Below are 23,351 nucleotides of genomic sequence, written 5' to 3' on the forward strand. Positions count from 1 at the left end.
GTGTGTATGTTTGCATATTTTGTTTGATGATTAATAAATAAATAATAACTTTCGTGAACTATGACACTGATGACATCGCTAATTCGCTAGTTGTCGTATAGCGTATAGGTTTATTTTACTACTATAAAATGAACTACCAAATTCTAATCAATGATCATGGATTAAGGATTCTATAATAACTAGGTATCTCATTTTATTTTTGTATTTAAGCAACTACCGCACCATAGTTGTAATATCATCATCAGAATGTATCTTGTTCTCATAACCCCTGCGACATATCATAATCATCACTAAACTAATTACTCAGTGACTTACTTAATCTTCTTCATTGTCCCAAAAAACCGTGTCTTGGTAACATGCCTCATTTCATATCATAACTAAACAAAAGATACTACATTACCGAGACCCAATTTAGAGCTAATAAACACACTTTAATTCTTTGTTTACGTGGAATTTATTAACGTGCGATCTGTGCAATGTTTGACCTTGCTGCTTGCTGTTGGCGTTGTGAATCTGCGAACAAAGAACACTTTGCCGAATGTGTTAACTTCTTGTTAATTTGTTATTTGCTCATCAAACGTCTTTTCGGTTAGCAAATATATACTTGTGTAAGCCTACAAAACGAGCGAATATGAGAGTTAAAAGTTACTCTAATGATAACGTACTAAGAAAAAATATATTAAAAGTTCCAAAAAACTGAACTCTCAGTTCAATTCCAAGATTGCCAAGTCAAAATCTTCAAACAAAAGAATTCAACGAGGTGCTGAACTTTTAAAATAATTAGTGCATTTCTGCCCACGGTTTTCGATATATTGTGCATTATGTACATACATTTTACATCAATGGCGTTTTCAATCATACTCGTACCTACTTACTCTGCCGCATATACCGACATAATATATTTTGTAGCAACGGCCTTGTGGTTAGCTTACAGATCAATGCCCCATAGCTATTACCCCCAACTCGATTCCCATAAGTTTTCATGTGGCCGAGCTAGTTTCATCTTATGAGCTCCTAGTACTTACATGATACATGTGGTCTGTGGTTAACATTCTTCACCGAAATTAGCTAAGTATAGGTGTGTTAACTTTAGTTCACCTTTAGTGTAATCAATCATACATGGGTAATGGGTATACCTACCGCTCACAAACACGCCAATACCTAGTAACTTCTGTGTTGCTAAAGTGTTTATATGTTTGTGCTCCTAATGCTACCATAGTCGAGTGTTGAGTTCCTTGCCTTTATTCATCACAGTAGGTGATTCTGTAGACTTCTGTACACACCTCTCCCACTGCGCCAAAGAAGTAAACAAGTCACATTCGCGGCAATGATTAAAACATTAATTAAAACCACACTAACCTGCCGACCACAGATTAATGACCGTGCTGGGTTTCCCACGTACTGCATGAGCGGCTGTGATCAGATCCGATGCCAGATAGAGTGAAAGTGCCAGCGCCCATACTCCGAGCCACTCGGCCACGGCGCTGAGGCTAATTACTATGCTCTTACTTGATTTGCCGTTGACATGACAACAGTAACATGAAAATAAACAGGAATATCGGCGTCTTTTTCCAGAAATATGGTTATGTAAATGAATATTTAGGTACAACTGACTGTCGTCTTAAACCTTCCTATTTCTCATATCTATAAATCATGAATGAATATCTCAAATATTGTGTGCATTTGCATTGTGCAACGTTCTGGGATGACCATGCACCAAAGTTTTAAAGATAATAATGTAGCCCAGCATAATTTATGCTGCATAAACTACAATGTAACAACTCATTACCCGAATAGGAGCATCGAACGGCAATCGCCGCGAACAGATTAAAACCGTCTGCGCTGATTTCTTCGACAGATTAAACGCATCTTAAAAGATTTAACTACTCGCAATGCGGTGTACCGTGGTAACTGTGCACCGTTATTGAGCACACTTACCCTGTTGCGTAGGAATCGATTTGTTCTCCACAAGCACAATGGATAGCGGTAGCTCCACAGATGGGTGCTGAACGCTAATATTGAATTCTCATGTGTGGGCTGGATCTAGATAGGGCTGTGTAACTTACCTAACTGCAATCTATTTATAATTTGATTTTAGCTTTTAATTATTATCGCAAGCTCTTGTTCTGGTAATAAAAGTTCTGCGATGATGTACAGTTTGTGTAACTTCTAACTGATATTAATTTTATATCATTTCTATTTCTCAGTATATTTCTTTAATTGGTCAGTGACCCGAACTAACCTCTGACACGGAGTTTTAATTACTATGATGATGATGACACAAAACCCCAGAAACTTTACATAATAAGATATATTGTGTGTAATGTAACGTTTTGTTTTATGGTGGTTTTATGTATGAGCTATGACGATGGTCTAAGCCGGGCTTTTTGTTGTAATGTCTTTTGAAATTCGGCAAATAATGGACTTTCACTCTCGCTTATGAGCAAACTGGTCGCTTTTATGGGAGGTTTTATCTTCATTTAGAAACTTTCTTTCGAAGTTAACTTTAAACTCGGTGTGATTTATTGTAGGTTGGTATTTATAGTTTATGTAACAGACAAGGTCATGTGCAAAATTATAAAAAATATATATGCTTGTACGTACTACGAGTATCTTTGGGCGAAGGTGAATGAATAAATACACCTTAAATAATGTTTTTGCTCTATATCATTTCACAATATAAGGTATATGAACCTATGCAATAGTCGCGACAAGACATTGAAGCTACCGAAAGAAAGAAAGTAGCATCCTCGTTGCAACTATCGCGTCACTCGATATCGATGTCGCAGGCATCTGGTTTAATCTCCTGTTTTATTGAACCGCTAGCCCGTTCATTGGATGACGCTGCTTAGTTGTATGACTAGGCCGAACGTTGATTGCACAAGCGTCACAAAACGTCCAACTAGTTAGCTGACTTAAAATCAGTCAGGTGGTGAAGAAAACAAATATGGCGTCTAACAGCTAACAGCTGACACAAATAGCACCTATATTGTTAGTTTTTTGCAAATAAATTAGCTTTAAAGTGCGTTATTTGTGTTAAAATAGTGTGACAACATGGATTTACCTATTATAACGCCGCGGGCGGATAGTTTCAAAGAAAAAATTGTGGCGTAACTGGATAGTCATAATCAACAATATGAAGGTACGTTTATTGTTATTGTTTAGTTAATTTGTGAGATAAGAGCTTTGTAACATAGTCTTTTTGTTGACTCTTGTCTGGTCATGTTCATCCTAACCAGACATTACAAAGTTGCTATACTATATCCCATTCAACGACTCCGCTGAATGACGTTCAGTCAAGACGTCGAACGTTACAATCAACGACTTGACGAGTTGTCCTTTAGTCATACAACTGAATAGCGCCCTCCAATGAACGGGCTAGTGGTTCAATCAAACAGGAGATTAAACCAGATGCCTGCGACATCGACATTAAATTAAAATTAAAAAGTGTTGTTGGATAGGGCACTACCTTAAAAGATCAGAGGGTAATAGGAGCGAGGGCAAAGGTCGACCTACAATTATCTCCTGAGACGAAGCCTAGGACAGAAACGTAAGGTATATTAAACGTGAGGATACTCACATTGTTCTGAAACTTTCGTAACTCCGGTAGCCTAGAAAGTGTATCTCGGGTATCGAACACATGCAACCAACCGGTCACAGTTCACAGTTTATCGCGCGACACGACACAAATCGGCTAATGCAGCCTTTGTATGACGTAACTGCATTTCTGGCTTCCGTATAGTTCGAATGTTCATCCTGCTGATAAGTATTTCATGTATGCCACTTGTTTATTTTGCTCTTCCTCGCAATAATACTCGTATGCTTCGTTAAAACTACCATAGGTATTATGGGTATCATTTATTCCTATGGTTAGACTAAAATTATTCAAGTCCCGATCAAAAAAGGGGATCTCGGAGCTATGAAAGGGAATTACGATTCCAAAGAGGTAAATCCATAAAATTTTGTAGGCCTTAAGAATTTATGATCCACAACCCAATTTTATAATAACTCGAGTTTAGCGTGCAGCGTAAATCAAATAATGTTGGTAAACATCACATTGCCTCATATACCCGGCTAATAAATAACTTTAATTTATTTGGTCAGGAAGTGTGTTTGTTGACTTCGGTCAGGCCGCTCCCGCACCACTGTATCTTCATGGGCTATTAAATCTTTAGGGACTTAACGCAACAGAATGTTGAACCTATAAATAGATAGGATTTCGTTTTATGTAAACTTTTACTATCGGCATTTACATTTTTATTTCCGTGTTACTGGTGGGACCACATGTCAATGCCGGAACTGATTGATTCTAATCTGGCCTGCTTCCATATCTTAGATGCTACAGACATGTCCTAATGCAACCTACATATGTAGGTAGGTCTCCTTACCTAATGAAGCAATGAAATGCCAATATTGTTGACTCTTTGATCGAATTCTCTAGCTTCTTTACGATTTCTCAATGATCTAATTTTTGTTACGTAGAGGTATCGCAATAATCTAATGTCATCAAAAAGCATTGTGTAACGCGAGCGCCATCTGCTGAACTATCACGACCCAGCATCAATTTAATATCGATCTGAACATTTGCAACTGGCCAAGGTCGTTGGTCGCTCCGTGGAGTAAATATTCACGCATGAGGTTTCTTTTCGTGCTGGCACACTTCTGGTGGAAATGCTTTCGATTCAACCGGTTGTTTTGATTCGTGACGACGCGCCGTAAGATTTCGTCGCGAAACGCGAGGCTGGGTCAACGCAATTAATATCTACCGAAACCGATGTTTGAAATTCTTGTAAAATTATGCCTTTTTGTTTCGAAATTTGAAAGTTGATGCGCTGCTGTTTTTCTATAACGAGTTACATACATGCACAAAAGATTTTTTCCTTGTCCATCTATATCCTATAAGCCTATACCTTGCCTTGTTAACCTAGTAAATAATTAATGGTTATTAGGTATTCAACAGTACCTATAAATTGATTACTTACTTACAACATTAAAAGTATCAGGATAACGGCAAGACAAATATTTTATTTACCAAATAAATCACTAATGTGTCTGCTTTTATCACTAAACTTCATCATCATCATCATCAGCTCGTAATATGGCTTGCTGCTGGACATAGGCCTATTCCGACGAGCGCCATGTTTGCTGGCAGACATAGATTACGCGTGTGTGACTTGTCGTCCTAACAATGTTACGAAATCGGTTCGTTGACTCGGTGGAGACGACTGTGTCCAAGCCGCGATAATGAAAGTGAATTGTGTCAATAATGCGCCGCATAATATGACAGATTCTTTTTGTGTGTATTTTTTTCATCATTTCAAAGATTGGTAAAATTAACTTAAGTTTTTTATGAAGGCAACTGAAGCGTGCAGGATTGATGTTATGTTAGGAGTTTATGTCGTACTATGTTTGTTTACGTACCTCTGTACACGTTGTACATGTACTTTACAGTTTTTATCAAAAAGGGCTCAACTTTCACTTCGATACGATACCGGATAAGGAACAGCGATATATTAAAAATATTTATTCTGTGTCAACGGTAGACAAATACCTGCTAGAGATCGAAAATCTACAATTATAATAAAACCCATTTATGTAATAATTATGATGACCCTCTTTAGGGCGATATCTACCTTAACGAAATTTACATTATAGGTAAAAGTGAAAATTCGGTATCTTGTTATGTTGAATAAAAATGTAAATAAGTTGGTAGGTAAATGAGAACATTGTGAGAAAAAAGATGCAACCCGCAGTAGACCAGCGTGTTGGGAAACGGTACGAGCTTAGGGAGTTTTGACCTTAAAGAGATTATCCCCTCATAGGATCAGATCGAGAAAGCTAGATGTGGGTGGTGTTGGCACTAAAACCACCATATAGTTAGTCCAAAGTGGATGATTCATGAGTTAATTTTGATCCACTTTTGTTATACAATTAAGACAAAACTCTGCTGCCCTCGGCCTTCCTTATCCAGCCGTTACCGACTACCTATTAGGTCGTCGGTCAGTGGATACATGCCAGGTACGCAAATCGCAATTTGTTCCACCTACTCAACATCTCTACTTACAAACCAATCAATTCGAATTAGTTTTATACCCTTTGGTATACACACAATTTAGTTATATGAAGCAATCTTCAACAGCCAAGCCTAGAGCTCCATTCTTCCTGATTGGCCTCCCGTTAGCTAGCGGCCTTGTCCCGCCGCACGCCATTACTCAGCTCACAGCTACACTAACGGCAACCCAGCTGGTGCACCCCAGGTCTCGTCAACGTAGACGAATATTACTCTTATAAACACTAGGACAAAGTTCACAATTACTTTGCATAAAAACTGCCCTACTCCAGGTCCCGTCACAGATACACTTGGAGCTGGATTAGTAATCTTATGACTAGCTAATAAGGTTCAAAGCTACGCTACGCTAGTCCCCTGGGAAGTGAGTTATGCAATGAGCGATCCCGTTACTTGTATTTATTTGCATTGTTGCTAGTTCAGTCAGGTCACTAGATCTGCACCAAGTGGGTTGGTAATGGGATTGGTGCTAATGAGAGTTATACTTCTTACCAATGCAAAAGTCGCCATACCATTTTTTCTGCACCCTGTATGAGCTTATACCGATAACAAACTGGGAGCCAATCACCAACCTCTGACTACCTATGACTGACGAAAAATAATAGAATACTCCATGTCGCTCTTAATTATTGTAACTACCTATTACAGTATCTAGTTATCTCGTCGTATGCACAAAGTGGTGTGAAGATAAACACTAATTGCTTAATCAAGATACACGGCAATTATGTAAGGTTCTAAGTGAAATCGAAACAGAACGTTTCAGAAGCTCGTGACTCGACTTTGATTATTTAATTGTGCTTCAATTAAATGATTAGTGCATTAATCGGACATATTAATCTTGTAATGAAAATCAAAACGATACTACATTTAGTAAACAATGTTGCGAAACTAATGAGAAAATTCATTTTCAGACTTTTTAAAAGTGTCATTTTGTTTCTTATCTACTTTATTCTAAAATAGAAATATAGTTTCGCAGTTTCAATCTATCTCGATGGATAACCAAAAGCCTGAATGTGGTACTTAATTGGAATTGTACAGAAGAATCTTAACTATGTATACTAAAAGTCATTAGGAAGCATTTTCTGCACCCGGAAACTAATCATTAAAATGGTGATGGTGATACAGTAGCCTAAACAGAGAAAGCTAACTAGGCGGCAAGCACTAATGATATAAATACATATCATTTTTATTTTATGGAACCTGTATTTTGTAGACATTAGAAGAAACAGAGGCTAGACTTTTTAGATAAACTGAGTTTTGTTGAATCTCAGCAGCTCAGCACTACGTAGGTGTAAGAGCAAGATAGTAACAAAAATAGGTAGTTATATTAATTTGTTACACAAATATCTATCTATGTATGTCTGTCTGGACTGTCTGAAACACCCAACCTTGAACTTGTCAGTTATCACTTAATACGTGATGTACATGGTGAGTATAGCGACACAACCTCCTTCTGGGTTTCATTCATCACACCAAACGCCAAACAACAACAAAACAACAAGCATATTAGACAGAACCACCGCCTGTAGCCGGGAATCTGTGAATCACGCCGCACTTACGGGACTTAATACCGTAATTTAGACGATATAGAGCTGATATTAAACTGAGTACGTACGTATACGTCAATAACTTTTCCTTAGTCGATTGGCTGACGATTTTGCACCATATTTTGTTCTATGTAAGGTCTCTATTAGGAGCTATGTTATAATTTCAGGGTTAATAATCGTGACAATGAATCAAAGCTGCGCGGGCGCAGTGTGCAGCGCGTAATTTATGGTCAATTAGATCAAACGCAATGTCAACTGTGCGGTGTACGTCTGAGGTCATGAATTTATATTTTTTTATTTATTGTAAGTAATTTTTTGTTATCGGACTATTTTAGTGTAAAACCAAATACCTACTTACTAACATTATTATACTTTAACTTGTAAAAATTGAGGTCAAAATCACGGATACATTTATGGACAAAAAAATATTAAATTTTAAAATCTGAAGGCGCAGCACGTGCTGGCAGCCGGCACTTCTTCTTTAAAACAAAACAAAAGACGATCTCACAGATGTCCCGATACCGAGCGGCTCCGAGAAAAAGACGGCACAATGAACCTTAGCGCGACTTCTTTTTCTGCCTCAAATAATAACGCATTCTGTTGAAAAGCGACCTTAGAGGCAAGGGTCCCGCGCTTTGGCGGTGTAACTTTCAGCAAGGATCGCTAAGATCGATTTTTGTGAGTTGTTGGTGTTGGCAGGTGTGCTGCCCTACAACTACGACACCGATGAAGACACACGCACACAGACATACAACATGTTGTGTAGTTGGACGGAGCACATAGCTACACGTTCGCCCTTTATTACAGCGCATAGCAAGCAAAGATGCTCTACCTTATAATGTAATAAGGCACTTAATTATTAAGTATTTAATTGATTTTATCAGTCATAAAGAAAACATGTGTGTCAACTTCAAATATTTAGTTAAAACTACATCGAAACCAACAATAGTTATTTTCTTATATTTATTTAGAGACACACAAGATAATTATTTAATAAAAAATATAGAAACTATGTTTATAAAAAACCAGGTACATACAAAATGGATTAGTACAGTATGCCTGTTGCAGAACAATGGTAAAGATTTATTACCTACTTACAGTTTAGTCTTAATGATAACGGTTCCGTTTTATTACTGATATTGTTATTTATATCTATTCTATTCTATTTTTAACAAGCCAAAAGTACATCATATTTATATTTATCTTGATTTTGTTTTTTTTGACTAGCTTATACTTAGCGTATTTTTTACAAATATGTACTTATTTGCACTATTATAATCGTTTGAATTAAAAATACTTATTTGTATTATTAATTCGAACGGTGATATGAATTGAATGATAGTACATTTTCATATAATAAATGTCGCGTCACAATTTATAAAGAGATAGATTCCTCATTTTTTTAAAGTAGAGCATCATTCCCGTTGCCCGCACTCACCGCGTGGAGGCTACAACTTTTTTTTATAGCTGCAACGTATTCCCAGCCCCTACCTACTTATCCGGACTCCTTTGAGTTCCTTATTCTTCAACCGTTTTGGACACAGGATACATGTGGATACGGCCCAACTATTTACCAGACAGTTTTTAAACTAAGAAAACAATTTGTCCTAATTTGGAACATTAAAATGATGTGACTGCAGTGTTAGTGGATTGTTAAGTGATATCGTTGTGTTTACAAGTGTAGTTTAGTATGGATACTTGTATAAATGCTATTCAGACAATGCTCTACAAATGTGCTAAGGAAATCACGGAGCAACACAAAACTGTAAGTTGTCGAATGCATTATGTGGTTGGTTATGTTTAGTTAGTTAGTGTATTTCGATTAATATCATCATTTTCGTTACTTCAGCTTTTAATCTTCTAGTTATTGTATAACGCTTCTCCACAGCTGATATGACACTAGGTATGTAGGAAGGAATCTACCATAAGTTTTGCTTAAACACCACTGTTTGTAATCGTATAATTATAATTAGGTACTGGTTAATTGTGGTACTAAACTAACTCAATGACACAAACACCTTAAATAAAAAATTAACCTTCTCATTATCTTATCATCCTTTCTGGATATAATACCCGTAATTAATGACATTGGATAGGTCTTACTAAATGTTTGGCAATATGGACAGGCCAAGCATATAAATGCTAACTTTACCAAAAAAATACCTTCTTCTTATTCGATATTTTGATTCGGATCTGGATCGTCTTTGGCTTAAAGCAGGTTTTAACTTAATTTATGAATACATACGTAAGTACATATTACCAGCCTATGCAAGTATTTCTGTAATGTATGGTGTGCTGATCTTTGATCTACCTCAACATTCCTACCCAGAGACCACCACCGCTACGCCAGACATACCATCAAAACCCCATCTGTGCGCGACGGAAATAAAAATAAAACATGTCTAATAAACGTGTATTTCGAACGTTTACCATCACGTGAACGCAGCAAACGAGTATTTCTTCATAGTATACTTTTATTACTGGCCATTTAACAGTCTGGTCATGAAGAGGTTAGTTTTTTCTTCCAAATTGGTAAAAAATTTCCTAAGTCGCTAGATCGTGTCTCAAATTTGACTAACAAACTATATTTAAGGGACCTTTAAAATGGATTCAGTAATTTTGGAATTTGATAATTACAATACTTACACATATCCGCAAACGAGCAAACCTATCACATGGAAAAAAAAGAAACCCGAAAGTTTCTGTAAAAAGAGCCCCATGATAAAGACATCTGAAACGCATTTTGTAACCCTCTCGGTAGCAGTCACAATAATATATCAGTTCACCCTTTCTCCCCCTTTCTATGAAAGTCAACGTAAACATATGCATCTGTGCTTCTGTGTAGGTATAAATCAACCAAAACATATATCTTTAGACGCTTCTTGTAGACGTAACACGATAGTTATAAACAGAAATATACATTTATCTTATCTCTCTGTCGTAATTCTAATGAATTTGAGATGCTCTATCAGCTTACGTTCCCATACCCAACATGTTTGATGTTTACCTACTCAGGTAGGCACACAATATACAAATCATACAATACACTGCTGCCGTTCTACTTCCAATGTAAATTTTACATTATAACCTAGGATGCATTGTAAAATTAAGTGACAGACTTGTGACAGACCCCGAAACTGTAGATTTGTCACAGTGATTATGCTGGCATTGGCCACATCCAAGAAAAATATCTGTCCCATAGTTATTAGAATCATACGGCATTACTTCTGTTACGACAAGCTTATAGCACAGCCCTTCCACTAAGACAATCAATACCTTGACAGATGGAGACGTCGGCGGGCTCGGAGAGCTCGGGCGGCGAGGACGCGGACGCGCGGCGCTCCCGGCGCGGCCACGTGCTGGCGGAGCTCATGCAGACCGAGCGCGCCTACGTGCAGGAACTGCGCTCCATCATCACCGTGAGTCCCCCCCCCTGCAGGTGGACGCGGGCGCTCCCGGCGCGGCCACGTGCTGGCGGAGCTCATGCAGACCGAGCGCGCCTACGTGCAGGAACTGCGCTCCATCATCACCGTGAGTCCTCCCTCCCCCCTGTAGGTGGACGCGGCCACGTGCTGGCGGAGCTCATGCAGACCGAGCGCGCCTACGTGCAGGAACTGCGCTCCATCATCACCGTGAGTCCCCCCCCCCCCCTGCAGGTGGACGCGGCCACGTGCTGGCGGAGCTCATGCAGACCGAGCGCGCCTACGTGCAGGAACTGCGCTCCATCATCACCGTGAGTCCCCCCCCCCCTGCAGGTGGACGCGGGCGCTCCCGGCGCGGCCACGTGCTGGCGGAGCTCATGCAGACCGAGCGCGCCTACGTGCAGGAACTGCGCTCCATCATCACCGTGAGCCCCCCCCCCCCTGCAGGTGGACGCGGCCACGTGCTGGCGGAGCTCATGCAGACCGAGCGCGCCTACGTGCAGGAACTGCGCTCCATCATCACCGTGAGTCCCCCTCCCCCTGCAGGTGGACGCGGCCACGTGCTGGCGGAGCTCATGCAGACCGAGCGCGCCTACGTGCAGGAACTGCGCTCCATCATCACCGTGAGTCCCCCCCCCCTGCAGGTGGACACGTCGATATACACTATACTATACAGGGTGTTGCAAAATGGGTATACAAAGCCGAAACCTAGGTATTTATGAGATCATTTCCGGGCTTAGGGCTTAAATATAACATGCTGCACACGTAGGTTTTGGCTTAGTATACCATATCTGCAACACCCTGTATTCTTTATACCTAATTCAGGGTTTTGCCATATCTTCACTGTACACGGGATATGGATATTGGCAGAAATGGGCTGTCACATATTTACATTGTAAACAAGCATTAAACAAGACAGTACGCAGTACTGTCTTTTTTTCACCGAAGCGATAAGATCCATGGTACCTAGCCGATAGGTAAATATGTTTAATGATGTTCGTCGTAGATGCCCCTTTTAAGGACGCGACCTAGAAAGTATTGTAGTTTAATTTTACGCTAGGCCAGACTCATGCAAATTAAAATGAATGGTATAATGCACAGGATATACCTAGCTTACTCTAAACTAGATCCATGACATTAAATTTTGTCATGTAATTATCTAGCTTGATATCTTGTGGCAAAATGCAATCGTAATCATGAGAACAGCATTCTGGCATATTCATTACCGTTAAAGCACTTTACCATGATGTTCCCGGTTGCCAACATGAATGTCAGAGGTCAGCCATGACCATAACTGACCACAGCGATTGAGCTTAGATGTTTGAGGTCACATCGTATACCACTCTCCATGCTGCCTTACCGCCGTACCGTAGGTCACGCAACAAACGTGCTCAAAGTAAAGTGAAAATTGGAAACGTGTGTTAATTAATAATGAATCGAGATTACGGTCGATATCTTCTACTACCTAATTAATATACGACAACAAGATTCAATTTACATAATAATCGCATAATAGTAAGTCAGACACCCCAGATTCCGACACATTTCATCTTTCTAGTCGATTGGCCAGATGATATCTGCGGTGTATGTGTATGGTCCGCTCTGAATAGTAAATGGGGCGTTGTTATGAATGCGGCTTGATGCGTGCGGAGCGGGTTGAGTTGCCACGGCGAGCGGCAGTGGTGCATCGCGGTGCACCGGCGCTGCACTCGCGCAGAGCGCCGCCGACCGGAACATTTTATCAGCTATATTCAACATGAAGTATGGCAAGTACAACCTGCACAAGTCCTCCGCCAACGTCAGTGTGGGCACCTCCTACTCCTGGTACTACAGGAAGAACGACAACCCGCCCACCGCGCGCAAGAAGAAGCCCCTCGCGCGCGCCAACTCAGACTCCACGCTCTTCAGTGACTACGCGAATCAAATCATCATGTTCGATAAAGAGAAATCAGCGAAAAAGTGCAAAAAGTCAGCGAGTGATGCGAGTAAACTGACGCGAGTGAAGTGCAGCATGAGGGACGCCAAGCCGGTGCAGCTGCAGCCGTTCATCGGGAACTTCTTCTACGGCAGAACACTTCCTGGCTACAGCTTCGGTGAAAAGAGTGACGAGAAGATTGAGTACTTGCCCGACTCGGTGGCCGCGACTCCCTCCGAGGACAACACCATCGAGTCGCTGACGACGGCGGCGACCGTGGTCGACATCCCGGAGTACATCAAGAACCCTCTCTACGGCTGCCCCGACGCAGACGTCCGCCTGCCTACACCAGAATACACAACAGGTTCCGATTCACTACTGAAATCTTCCAGCTGCACAGAACTACGAAAAACTATGTGCAGCAGCAAGAATTCCCACGAAGTTCTGGAAGCAATACAAAAGGACTACAAAAGAATAATGAAAGAGTGGAATAATACAATTCAGGATCACTATACCACGGTGCCACATTCGAAAAACAAAGCATCGACAATGTGTAGACGAAGTAATACAGATAGTTATGTCCGCAGTTTGCACTCCACCTTATCTTGTAGAAAACCACCCAGCCGCTGTTTAAGAAATAACCAATATGATTATGCGTACAGCCGAGCATCCCGGCATTGCAAGAAGAAAAGCAGCACCTTAAACCATGACAGCAAGAAAAAAGCCTTGCACCGAACAAATACTTTCAGCAATTGGACATCGTCAACACTGCAGAATTTAAAGAAAAAGGCAAATTTTTGGAAGGTGAAAGAGAATCTGAGCGATTCTGAGTTGAAATGTTTAGAAACTATTTACAAAGATTACGACAAACGTCTTCAGGATTGGTGCGACACCATAAGCCAATGTTCATCATTCCTTAATTCGGTACACAAGTAATTTTTCTCAATATTCCTTAAGTTCCCCACCGAATAGATACAAATTGAACAAAATAAGTAGATTAGCAAAGCAAAATCCCGAGGACATTAAAATCATTAAATCAACATCGATTACACGTAATCCCAAGAATTCCTACTCACCAAAGAATGCACACTTTTGTTAAAACTATGATTATAATTACTAATATTAGTACACAATTTTATGGGTAAAGCATAAAACGCATTATAAAAACCATCATCATCATACCATCTCTAAATTAAGCACCTATGTTTTCCAAATAAACTGATGTGATTTTGACCGTCTCCATTCTTCCTCAGGGCTACAAAGAGGAAATCGACAAGGCGGAGAACCAGCACCTACTGCCGGCGGCGCTGGTCGGGCAGTCGGACGTGCTGTTCGGCAACCTGCACGAGCTCTTCACCTTCCACCAGGACGTCTTCCTCAAGGACCTGGAGAAGAGCATCTCGGCCACGGAGCTCGTCGCGCTGTGCTTTGTCGAGAAAGTGAGTTTTGTTGCGACATTTAGGTTCACTTTTACATATATTTTTTTTAATTTAAATAAGTAGGTAGGCATTTGGTAATAACAGACAGGCAAGACTGTAATAGCATTTGCTGAAATTCCACCTTACTATCTTCTTCTTAGTTTGTATGTTACAAAACCCGAGAGTTCTCGTTTAGGGTTTGTCATTCCACTGTTTGTTTGTCTCACCTCTGACGAAGAATAATATAGTCAAAGGCTGATACGAGTATTTAGTAGTTTATTCGACATTGGTACGACAGCCGCCTGACTACATTTTTTTATACCATCAACAAACTTTCATAACATAAATAAGAAGTAAATAATATGAATTAATCAAGGAAAAAACTCCATGTAAAATTACAAATACGGATTTATAACATTTCATACAACCTTAATTGGTTTCGTAACTCGATTTAGCATACGCCTACGGGTGTAAATAAATCTTGAACTTTTATATGAGATGGCTCTTCTTGTTTATTTATTACATCCTTTAAGATTTTTAAGCAATGCGTGAAGTATCATATGAATTCATTTCGCACTTTCGTAACGACATACCTACCTACAAAGATAGACATCAATCCTACTTTAAATCTCATCGTTATACGTATAAAAACGATAGTGGAATTAATTGTATTTAATAATAACCCTCATAATGTGACGAGTGTCAAATTAATACATGCAATCGTTAATTTCTGGGGTCTATCTCTTATTCTGTATTTCAAATGTATCCTTCCATCCCGCTGTCAAATGTGGAACCAAAACACAACATCCAATTTTAATATTTCGTATATATATCGCTCTCTTTAGCGATAATGCCGCCTATATTGTATTGTTTTGGTTTGAATATTACCTTAAGTTATTTTTAAAATATTACTATTAACCTCAACCTCTCTCCAACCACAGCGAGAAACCTTCTTCCGCCTCTACAGCTACTACTGCCAGAACATTCCTCGCTCGGAGCGGCTGCGCGAGACTCTCGTGGACACGCACCTGTTCCTGCAGGCGTGCCAGCAGCGCCTGGGCCACAAGCTGCCGCTCGCCGCCTACCTGCTCAAGCCCGTGCAGCGCATCACCAAGTACCAGCTGCTCTTGAAGGTGATTTAGCTGAAACCGTGGATGGTAGTGTGTAGCTAAGAAGTGAGGTCGGGATAGCAAACGACTTTCCACAGACACTCTAGGTATAGGTACAGCGAAGCTAGCTGTGGTTAGTTCAGGATGAGGCAATTTAGCTAAAACCGTGGATGATAATGTAGCTAAGAAGTGAGGTTGGGATAGCAAAACACTTTCCATAGACTCTCTAGGTGTAGCTACAACGAGGCTAGGTCTGGTTAGTTGAGGACGAGGTTCCGTCGGTGGCTCGGAACAGGTGCGTGTCCACTAGCGGCTGCGGGAGACGCTAGTGGACACGCACCTGTTCCTGCAGGCGTGCCAGCAGCGCCTGGGCCACAAGCTGCCGCTCGCCGCCTACCTGCTCAAGCCCGTGCAGCGCATCACCAAGTACCAGCTACTCCTGAAGGTAATTAGCTGAAATAGCTGAAACCATGGATGATAATGTAGCTAAGAAGTGAGGCCGTCATTACTCGGAGGTCAGGATAGGTAGTAAGTGTGGCAAAGGTGATAGATTTATTCATTCAAACCAAACTCATTCTTTGTAAGGCTTGGAAAGTAAAAATTGGACTCTTTCATTGGCATTCGAGGTCTTAATAGTGGTGAGATCTCTGATTAGCTGACAATCTGTTCAGCTTATTTCGAACATCAAATTTACTAATAAAAAACCGGCCAAGTGCGAGTCGGGCTCGCGCACAAAGGGTTCCGTAGCAGCAAATATAATATTACAGTTAAATCAACCTATCTCAAAAACTATAAGAGATACTTTGATCAAACCAAAAATCGTTGAAAGAGTTAATTAGCATGCATTACCTCTATTTTTTTTAGAATTTTATACCCCGTAGTTATAAAAATAGAGGGGGGGGGACATACTTTTTACGACTTTGAGAGCTGATATCTCAAAAACCGTTCACTTTAAGAAAAATGTTTTTTAGAAAACTTTATATCATTTTAAAAGACCTTTCCATTGATACCCCACACGGGTATGTACATCGAAAAAAAAAAATTCATCCCTCAGTTACATGTATGGGGGGCCCCACCCCCAATTCTTTTTTTTACTATTTAGTGTCATATTTTTGTAGCGGTTCATACAACACATATTCCCATCAAATTTCATCACTGTAGTACTTATAGTTTCCGAGTAAATCGGCTGTGACAGACGGACAGACGGACAGACGGACAGACGGACATGACGAAACTATAAGGGTTCCGTTTTTGCCATTTTGGCTACGGAACCCTAAAAAAGGAATTAAAAGGATTAGCTTAGGGTTTATGGTAACGCCGTGAAATAGGTACTAACGTAATTCTAATAGAAGATAGAATTAACCCTAAAAATGGCTTAGCACTTTTTGAAATTATTTATTTACTTAGGCGACTTAGGTCTACTACATTATAATCTCTATGTGAGGGAGAGCGTTCTAAGTAGATAACTATTTGATTTAAATAATCTAAGATACACCTAGTAGTTATTCTGCTAGCACCTATGTGTAATCGTCATTAAAAGTGATATCACTTTGGTGAAGAACCTGCCTGCAATAAAATTAGACTCGAGTTTAATGACCAGCCATTGCCTTTTGCGGCTGATTGGGCGCGCTCCATTCACGCTTTAGATGCCGACTGGCGGTCGTTTTAGAAACCTATCATTGGAGACCATTATTTGAATGTTTCGTACAATTTAAATTATGTGCCGTTGTGATGTTTGTAACTTGTAACCTTTACCTCTTACTATTTTGTAAGTGTATGAAAGCATCGGTCAGCGGTTTGTTAACACATACGCATCGTAATATGAAACAAAATACCTAAGAACTAATTTTTCATTCACACTTCTTACAAGTAGGTAATTATTTGCATTCAACGTTACACCACCTGTGGTCGCCGCTTATTGTATGGAGAGCGCAAAACACAATTATGTTTTTTGCTGTGTAGTGAAAATAACTGCATAACTGTGTGAATGTTTTCCTAATACATACCCAGCATTATGGGAACCTTTGAGCCAGGTACGATAAGAGGAGGTCTCTTTGATTAAATGTAGGTTAAGTAGTAGTCTAATAGTCTTATTTAGGTACTTTCATAATAACAAATGAATTGTATTAGGTATTATGGTTTATTTGTAATTAGAATAATATTACCTATAAATAGTTTATTTGTTAATTTGTGAGACACAGGTTATGTTAAGATGAATTATAATACATACCTACTTACATTACATAGGTATAGTATGTACATATTTACATGCGCTTGTTAAAGTTACAATGTTGTTAAAATGGGACTGCTCATATTCTTTTCATACATTTATTTATTGTAGTAAAGAGTTCACAAATATGAAGTACTTACATTTCATTATAGATTTCATCACTTCAGCGCCGTTTTTTTCGACCAACATTTTGTTTACATTTTCCACCATATTCAACGTTGCAGCAAAGCCCATTTCCCCTCGTTCTCAGGACCTGCTACCAAGACCTGGGGACCCCACAAGCCACATAATTATTAAATTCTTACACCTTATAATAAAGCTCTTAAAAAATGTACAGCGAAAAGCGGGTGACTTGCTTGCGAGTTACCTCTGACTACCCCTTCGGGGATTACAGTCATGAGCATATGTATGTAATTTGGTAATAAACCTCATCCCCCCTATCCCCAGGACCTGCTCCGGTACGGCGAGTGCGGGTCGATGAGCTCGGGGTTGCAGCAGGCGCTGGACTGCATGCTCGTCGTGCTCAAGTGCGTCAACGACTCCATGCACCAGATCGCCATCACCGGTGTGCCTGTTAGTACACACTATTATTTATACCGGGTATATCTTAGCGGCTCTACTATGCCTATAAGATAGGCTCGTTTGTATAATGATAATACTTAGACTTGTTTAATATCATCATCATCAACCAACAATTGTTGACTGCTAGACTCCTTTGAAGTCATATACCGAAATCCTTGGCCTTCTTCATCCAACCACTATCGTCTGTCTCAGGTCATGCTAGATCCTGCGGACTGTATGTCGTCCCTCGCTACTAGCCTTTTTGCACCCGAAAAGCAACATATCTTAATGTTATCAACCACTTATTACGACTCTCTGCTGTCCCTTCCAGGTGGACCTAAACCAGCAAGGCGAGCTGCTCATGCAGGGCTCATTCCTCGTGACTTCAGAAAACAAGCGAGACTTGCGCCTGCGCATCCGCCCGCGCCGCCGACATATCTTCCTCTATGAAAAGGCGATGCTGTTCTGTAAACCTGCCGCGAAAAATAGCCATAATAAGGCCACTTACCACTTTAAGCATGATTTACAGGTACGTAATACATAAGTTTATATTTAAGTAACACCCCAAAAAACAGAAATACATGACGTTACCATTAACACCTAGATAAATAACCGATGAAATGTGCATTACGAGAGCGTCTATATTCTTGTGGCTACAGACTTGTATCGAATTTAAACATTATTTAAATGTACTTATGTCAAAACTGAATATACGACCACATCTCAATACGGCAGGAATAGCTGAACAGTTTTCATGCATCCAATTATTTAGAAACTTATATATTTCATTTTATTAATTCACCCATCCCATTCTCCGCAGATGTCACTCATCGGCCTCACAGAGTCCGTCAAAGGCGACGCGCGCAAGTTCGAAGTGTGGCGGCAGGGCCGGGCCGAGGTGCACACGATCACGGCGCCCACCATCGACGTGAAGCGGCTGTGGGTCGACCGCATAAAACGGGTGCTACTGGATCAGTTGAAGGAGTTGAAGGGGGAGAGGGTGAGGCAGTATTCTGCGCAGCACAGGTGGGTTTTTAAGTCCATTTGTTACATTTGACACACAAATAGATTTTATTACCGTAGTCTACGTATAAGTTGGCCTATCCTTTTCACCATGATAGTGTCTAAAGTCTGTTTTTAAATCTCAGATACGAAATTGACAGATTCTGAATGGTTCATCAGCAGTCGATTGTCCTGTGATTAAGTGACGTATCGTTCTATTGGCAATCGACTGTTCATGAACCGTTCAGAATCTGTCAATTTAGTATCTGAGATAAAAAACAGACTTTAGTCCCTTGTTTTCTATATTCCTCAAGATTACCTCAAAGATGGCCTATAGCCTACACCTTTAAAATTTAAAACAATAAAATTTCCAGGACACTAGTCCAAACGGGTTCATGCGACATCCTGCCCAACGGCGCGCCGGTGTCGCGCGTGCTGCCCGCGCCCGCCGCCGCCACGCACCCGGCGCGGACGGCCTCGTGCGACGCCCACGACGAGCCCTGCTGGTCCACCGACCCCTCCGAGGACGAGGAAGAAGAGCCTGAACACGCCCCGGTAAGAATACACCTGGCATAAAAGAACAGACTCCTTTGCCAAAAAAAGTTTTCCTTGTCTGTGGTCTGAGGGACGCAAGGAGGTTAATGTTGTCCTTTGTTTTTGTACTGTCCGCTGGGGTTAATACAACTAATAGAGGGTAGAATAGTGCAGAGACCGAGGGTTGCTTAGCTTTATTATACCTAACTAAATTAATTAAACTGGTTATTAATTCTGAATTAATAATGGTAAACTAATTTTTTACAGTGTTGAGTCAAGTGAAATCCACACTGTTATGTAAGTGTAAAGTGTAAATATTTCAGGAATGTGGGTAGCGCATGTACCTCATCATAGGCTGGCAACCCTACGCACTAAATGCTTCCCGAATAACAATTTGGTAAACTGGGAATTGGAAACGATATACCTACTAAAATTATTTAAAAGGAAACTATGATTAACAAATTGTACAAGTCATGTAATATCCCTCGTTAGCTGTAGCTCTAGTGTAGACTGGCAACGTGTCGTCATCGCCACTGCATAATTAAGTTGCGAACACTTCATCGCTTCAGTTTTCTTTGGAACGAGCCCGTTTTTGAAGCACTATAGTCTAGGGGGTTCCTTAGTTTAATGCACAGCCCACATGGCACCCCACAGTCTTAATGATAATGAATATTTTAAGTGAATGCAAGTCGGCACGATTTGTTAGTGTGGAACAAATTGGCGCGAGTTTGTAAGTTGTGTTGTTTGACAGGTGGCGGATCGCAACGGCACCATACACAGAGTGGTCCAATTCTTTTCCATTTCGGGCTCCAACCAGGCCACGTCCACATTTTACGTTCCCCAATACTGATTGCACCACAATCGGTAATTAGGCAAACGAAAGCCTTGTAAATACAATGCAGAGACTTAATTTACCTAACCAAAGTTGAAAACCAAATATCCTACCGACTGCGGCGTTTTGTGGATGTAAATCTTTGCTGAACATTTATTAACGTGTAAGTCATGTTTTTGTTACGTCACTCATTGTCCGTGTGCTTTTTAAATCATTTAATAATTGTGCGCTTGATTTGTTGGAGTTTTGTTTGATTCTACTTTTAACTCTTCATGTCGAACCGTATGTGTGTAGATTGGGAACGATTATGTTATTATACTATGCGTATTTACGTATTTCAAAAACCTGTTTTAACGCTGTCTCTAAAAAAAGTATTTAAGTAATAAATTATTAATATATCTTCGTATCAATAATATTGTTATACAAGTACTTACGTACAACCTGTTAGTATCTATAATATAATAGCACTCACGGCAAGTGCACCGAGGTTTGAGTTCACACTAGCACGCACGGCGCACGGGTCTGCTTGTCAATCGCACATGTCTTCGTATGAATTTCGCTTTCGATGTCTCTGCTTCATTTATATTAGGTGCCTAACTATATACCTATCTACTTAAGTATACGATATGATGTACTTAATAACATTATCAGATCTATCACTTGTATATATAAATATAAAATTTACAATATGTATAATTTTTCAAACGCCACTTCCTAGGGATATTTTTTTTTTTTTTTTTTATTTATGAAAACAGGCATATATACATTACATTTTTGTTTGACAGCGCCATTAAACCGGAATGGTTTGTCTTGGCACATTAAAATAAATTTACACATATAGTAGGTACAATATTACGATACATTCACGGTTAAACATTACAGTAGGTATATTAATCGGTGAAGAATTATACTTATAGGTATCATCTTAACACATCGTACACTCCTGACTTGATACAAAAGCAAGTACCTACCTATTTTATTGTGATATCTTCTGACTTCTCTGATGTATTTAAGGTTCTTCTAGGACCTAGAATCTAGATCACTCTCTTTTCAATGCACTCACAAGATTAATAAAGGATTAATACTGGTAGGTCTTTGTACATATATCGCTCAAGCAAGACCTAAAGAATAAGACCATATGTGTTAGTGTACTTTTGAATAACATACACCCAAATTACAAGAACTGGGTGGGCCAGAGGAACACACGAGTGAAGCTCGCAGTCGCAGTTACAGTAACATACATTAACCGAACACGGTCAGGGACGATCAGCGTGTAAAATCAGCAATATAATTGTATTACAATAAGTAAGTATAATACTTACTTATGTACTTACTTACCTCATACCTATTAAGTAATCATAACTAGAATATAATAAACTTAATAAGAATAAAAAAGCTTAATACATAATAATATATTAAATAACAGCATGGTTGTAGCTGATATTCATTTATCAAGGGCAATTTACGGTGTGTTAGCTTTATGGCTTTTGTAAAATTAAGATTTAAGTAAGTACTCACTCAGTCATACAGACATGCATGCATGGTGTAAACTACAAACATACATAATTAAAACAGTTCTACTATCACCACGCCACGGTAACAAACTCCAGTGTTTGCTAGAAAGAAGAATGTGTGCCTAAATTGAAAATAATAAATTAAGAATTAATTAACTAAATCAAATAAATTATCTTCGATCTATATTGATTTTATAAATGATCTATAAGAGTTACCCACTTAAATTATTATTTTCACTGCCAGCATTGTAACTTTTCAATGTTATGAAATCTGAATGGGAGCATGACAAATGCAATTTACTATAATTATGAGATTACATTTTGCAGACTACACTAAACTGTCTTTACGAAGAATATACAAAACCTACCTTACTACTTGTGTGCATTGCGCAATGAATTTAAAGTGTTGTAATACGAATACCTAACAGCACGAATGCATTTTTTCCACTGAACAAACAAATACAGACGCTAAACATTGCTATTTGGTTAAAGTTTCTCTTGTTCTTAGAAATAACTTTATCGAGACCACTATCCTAGTCAAAAGCCGGTAATCTGTTTAACGAGCAGAAAAGTTTCCAATATTTCCGAATAAAAACAACTTTAACCAAAGACAACTAGCGCCATCTCCCGAGCCGACGTCAAACGTTAATTTCCATTCTGTCCGCTAGGCGGTGGGGTGCGCACTGATAGCGCTGTCGGACTACACGGCGGTGGGCGCCAGCGAGGTGTCGCTGCGGGAGGGGCAGCACGCCGAGCTGCTGAAGGTGGGCTGCGCCGGCTGGTGGTACGTGCGGCTTGCAGGTATGAACATTTATTGAAATATTAAAATAGTAGTGTCCGTTCATCGAGATGCTATTATTGACCACTAGATGGCGGTTATATGTATTTATAAAAGTCAATCAAAACAACCACGATCTAACATACAAACAATATCTTAGATGCTACGTCTTTTGGTAGAATCTCCTACGATCCAGCCATTGCACCAAGGTGTAGTCACTCCTCTAAAAACATACCCCCTTATTCATAAAAAAGTTACTGGACGGATTAGCTATTGAACTGTTTTGTCACTCTCTGTCAAAGAACAAATTGTTCTCTGTCAGAGAGGGACAGAACTGTTCAATAGTTAATCCGTTCAGTAACTTTTTTATGAATAAGGGGGTTATTCTATAAAAAATTTAAAACATAATTATTGCTATTCCA

The 23,351-nt window shown here is 39.8% G+C and overlaps 1 protein-coding gene across 8 annotated transcripts in view; it reads left to right on the plus strand.

Moving 5' to 3' along the window:
* The window catches only part of LOC105394191 (guanine nucleotide exchange factor DBS), a 76,100-nt gene that overhangs the window by 51,445 nt on the left and 1,304 nt on the right, over positions 1-23,351 (plus strand). For 6 of the 8 annotated variants that reach the window (XM_048633370.1, XM_048633374.1, XM_048633373.1 and 3 more), the window contains exons 12-19: positions 10,899-11,033; positions 14,205-14,390; positions 15,311-15,502; positions 18,156-18,281; positions 18,601-18,798; positions 19,090-19,295; positions 19,646-19,826; positions 22,820-22,952. In XM_048633370.1, coding sequence (XP_048489327.1) covers positions 10,899-11,033; positions 14,205-14,390; positions 15,311-15,502; positions 18,156-18,281; positions 18,601-18,798; positions 19,090-19,295; positions 19,646-19,826; positions 22,820-22,952 — 1,357 coding nt within the window. Of the gene's footprint in view, positions 1-10,898; positions 11,034-14,204; positions 14,391-15,310; positions 15,503-18,155; positions 18,282-18,600; positions 18,799-19,089; positions 19,296-19,645; positions 19,827-20,072; positions 20,103-20,556; positions 20,801-22,819; positions 22,954-23,351 lie in introns of those variants that run through there. The other 2 variants (XR_007268289.1, XM_048633376.1) reach the window with 2 other exon arrangements.

The sequence above is a fragment of the Plutella xylostella genome, chromosome 5 (genome assembly GCF_932276165.1).
Source record: "Plutella xylostella chromosome 5, ilPluXylo3.1, whole genome shotgun sequence".
In the NCBI taxonomy this organism is placed as follows: Eukaryota; Metazoa; Arthropoda; class Insecta; order Lepidoptera; family Plutellidae; genus Plutella; species Plutella xylostella.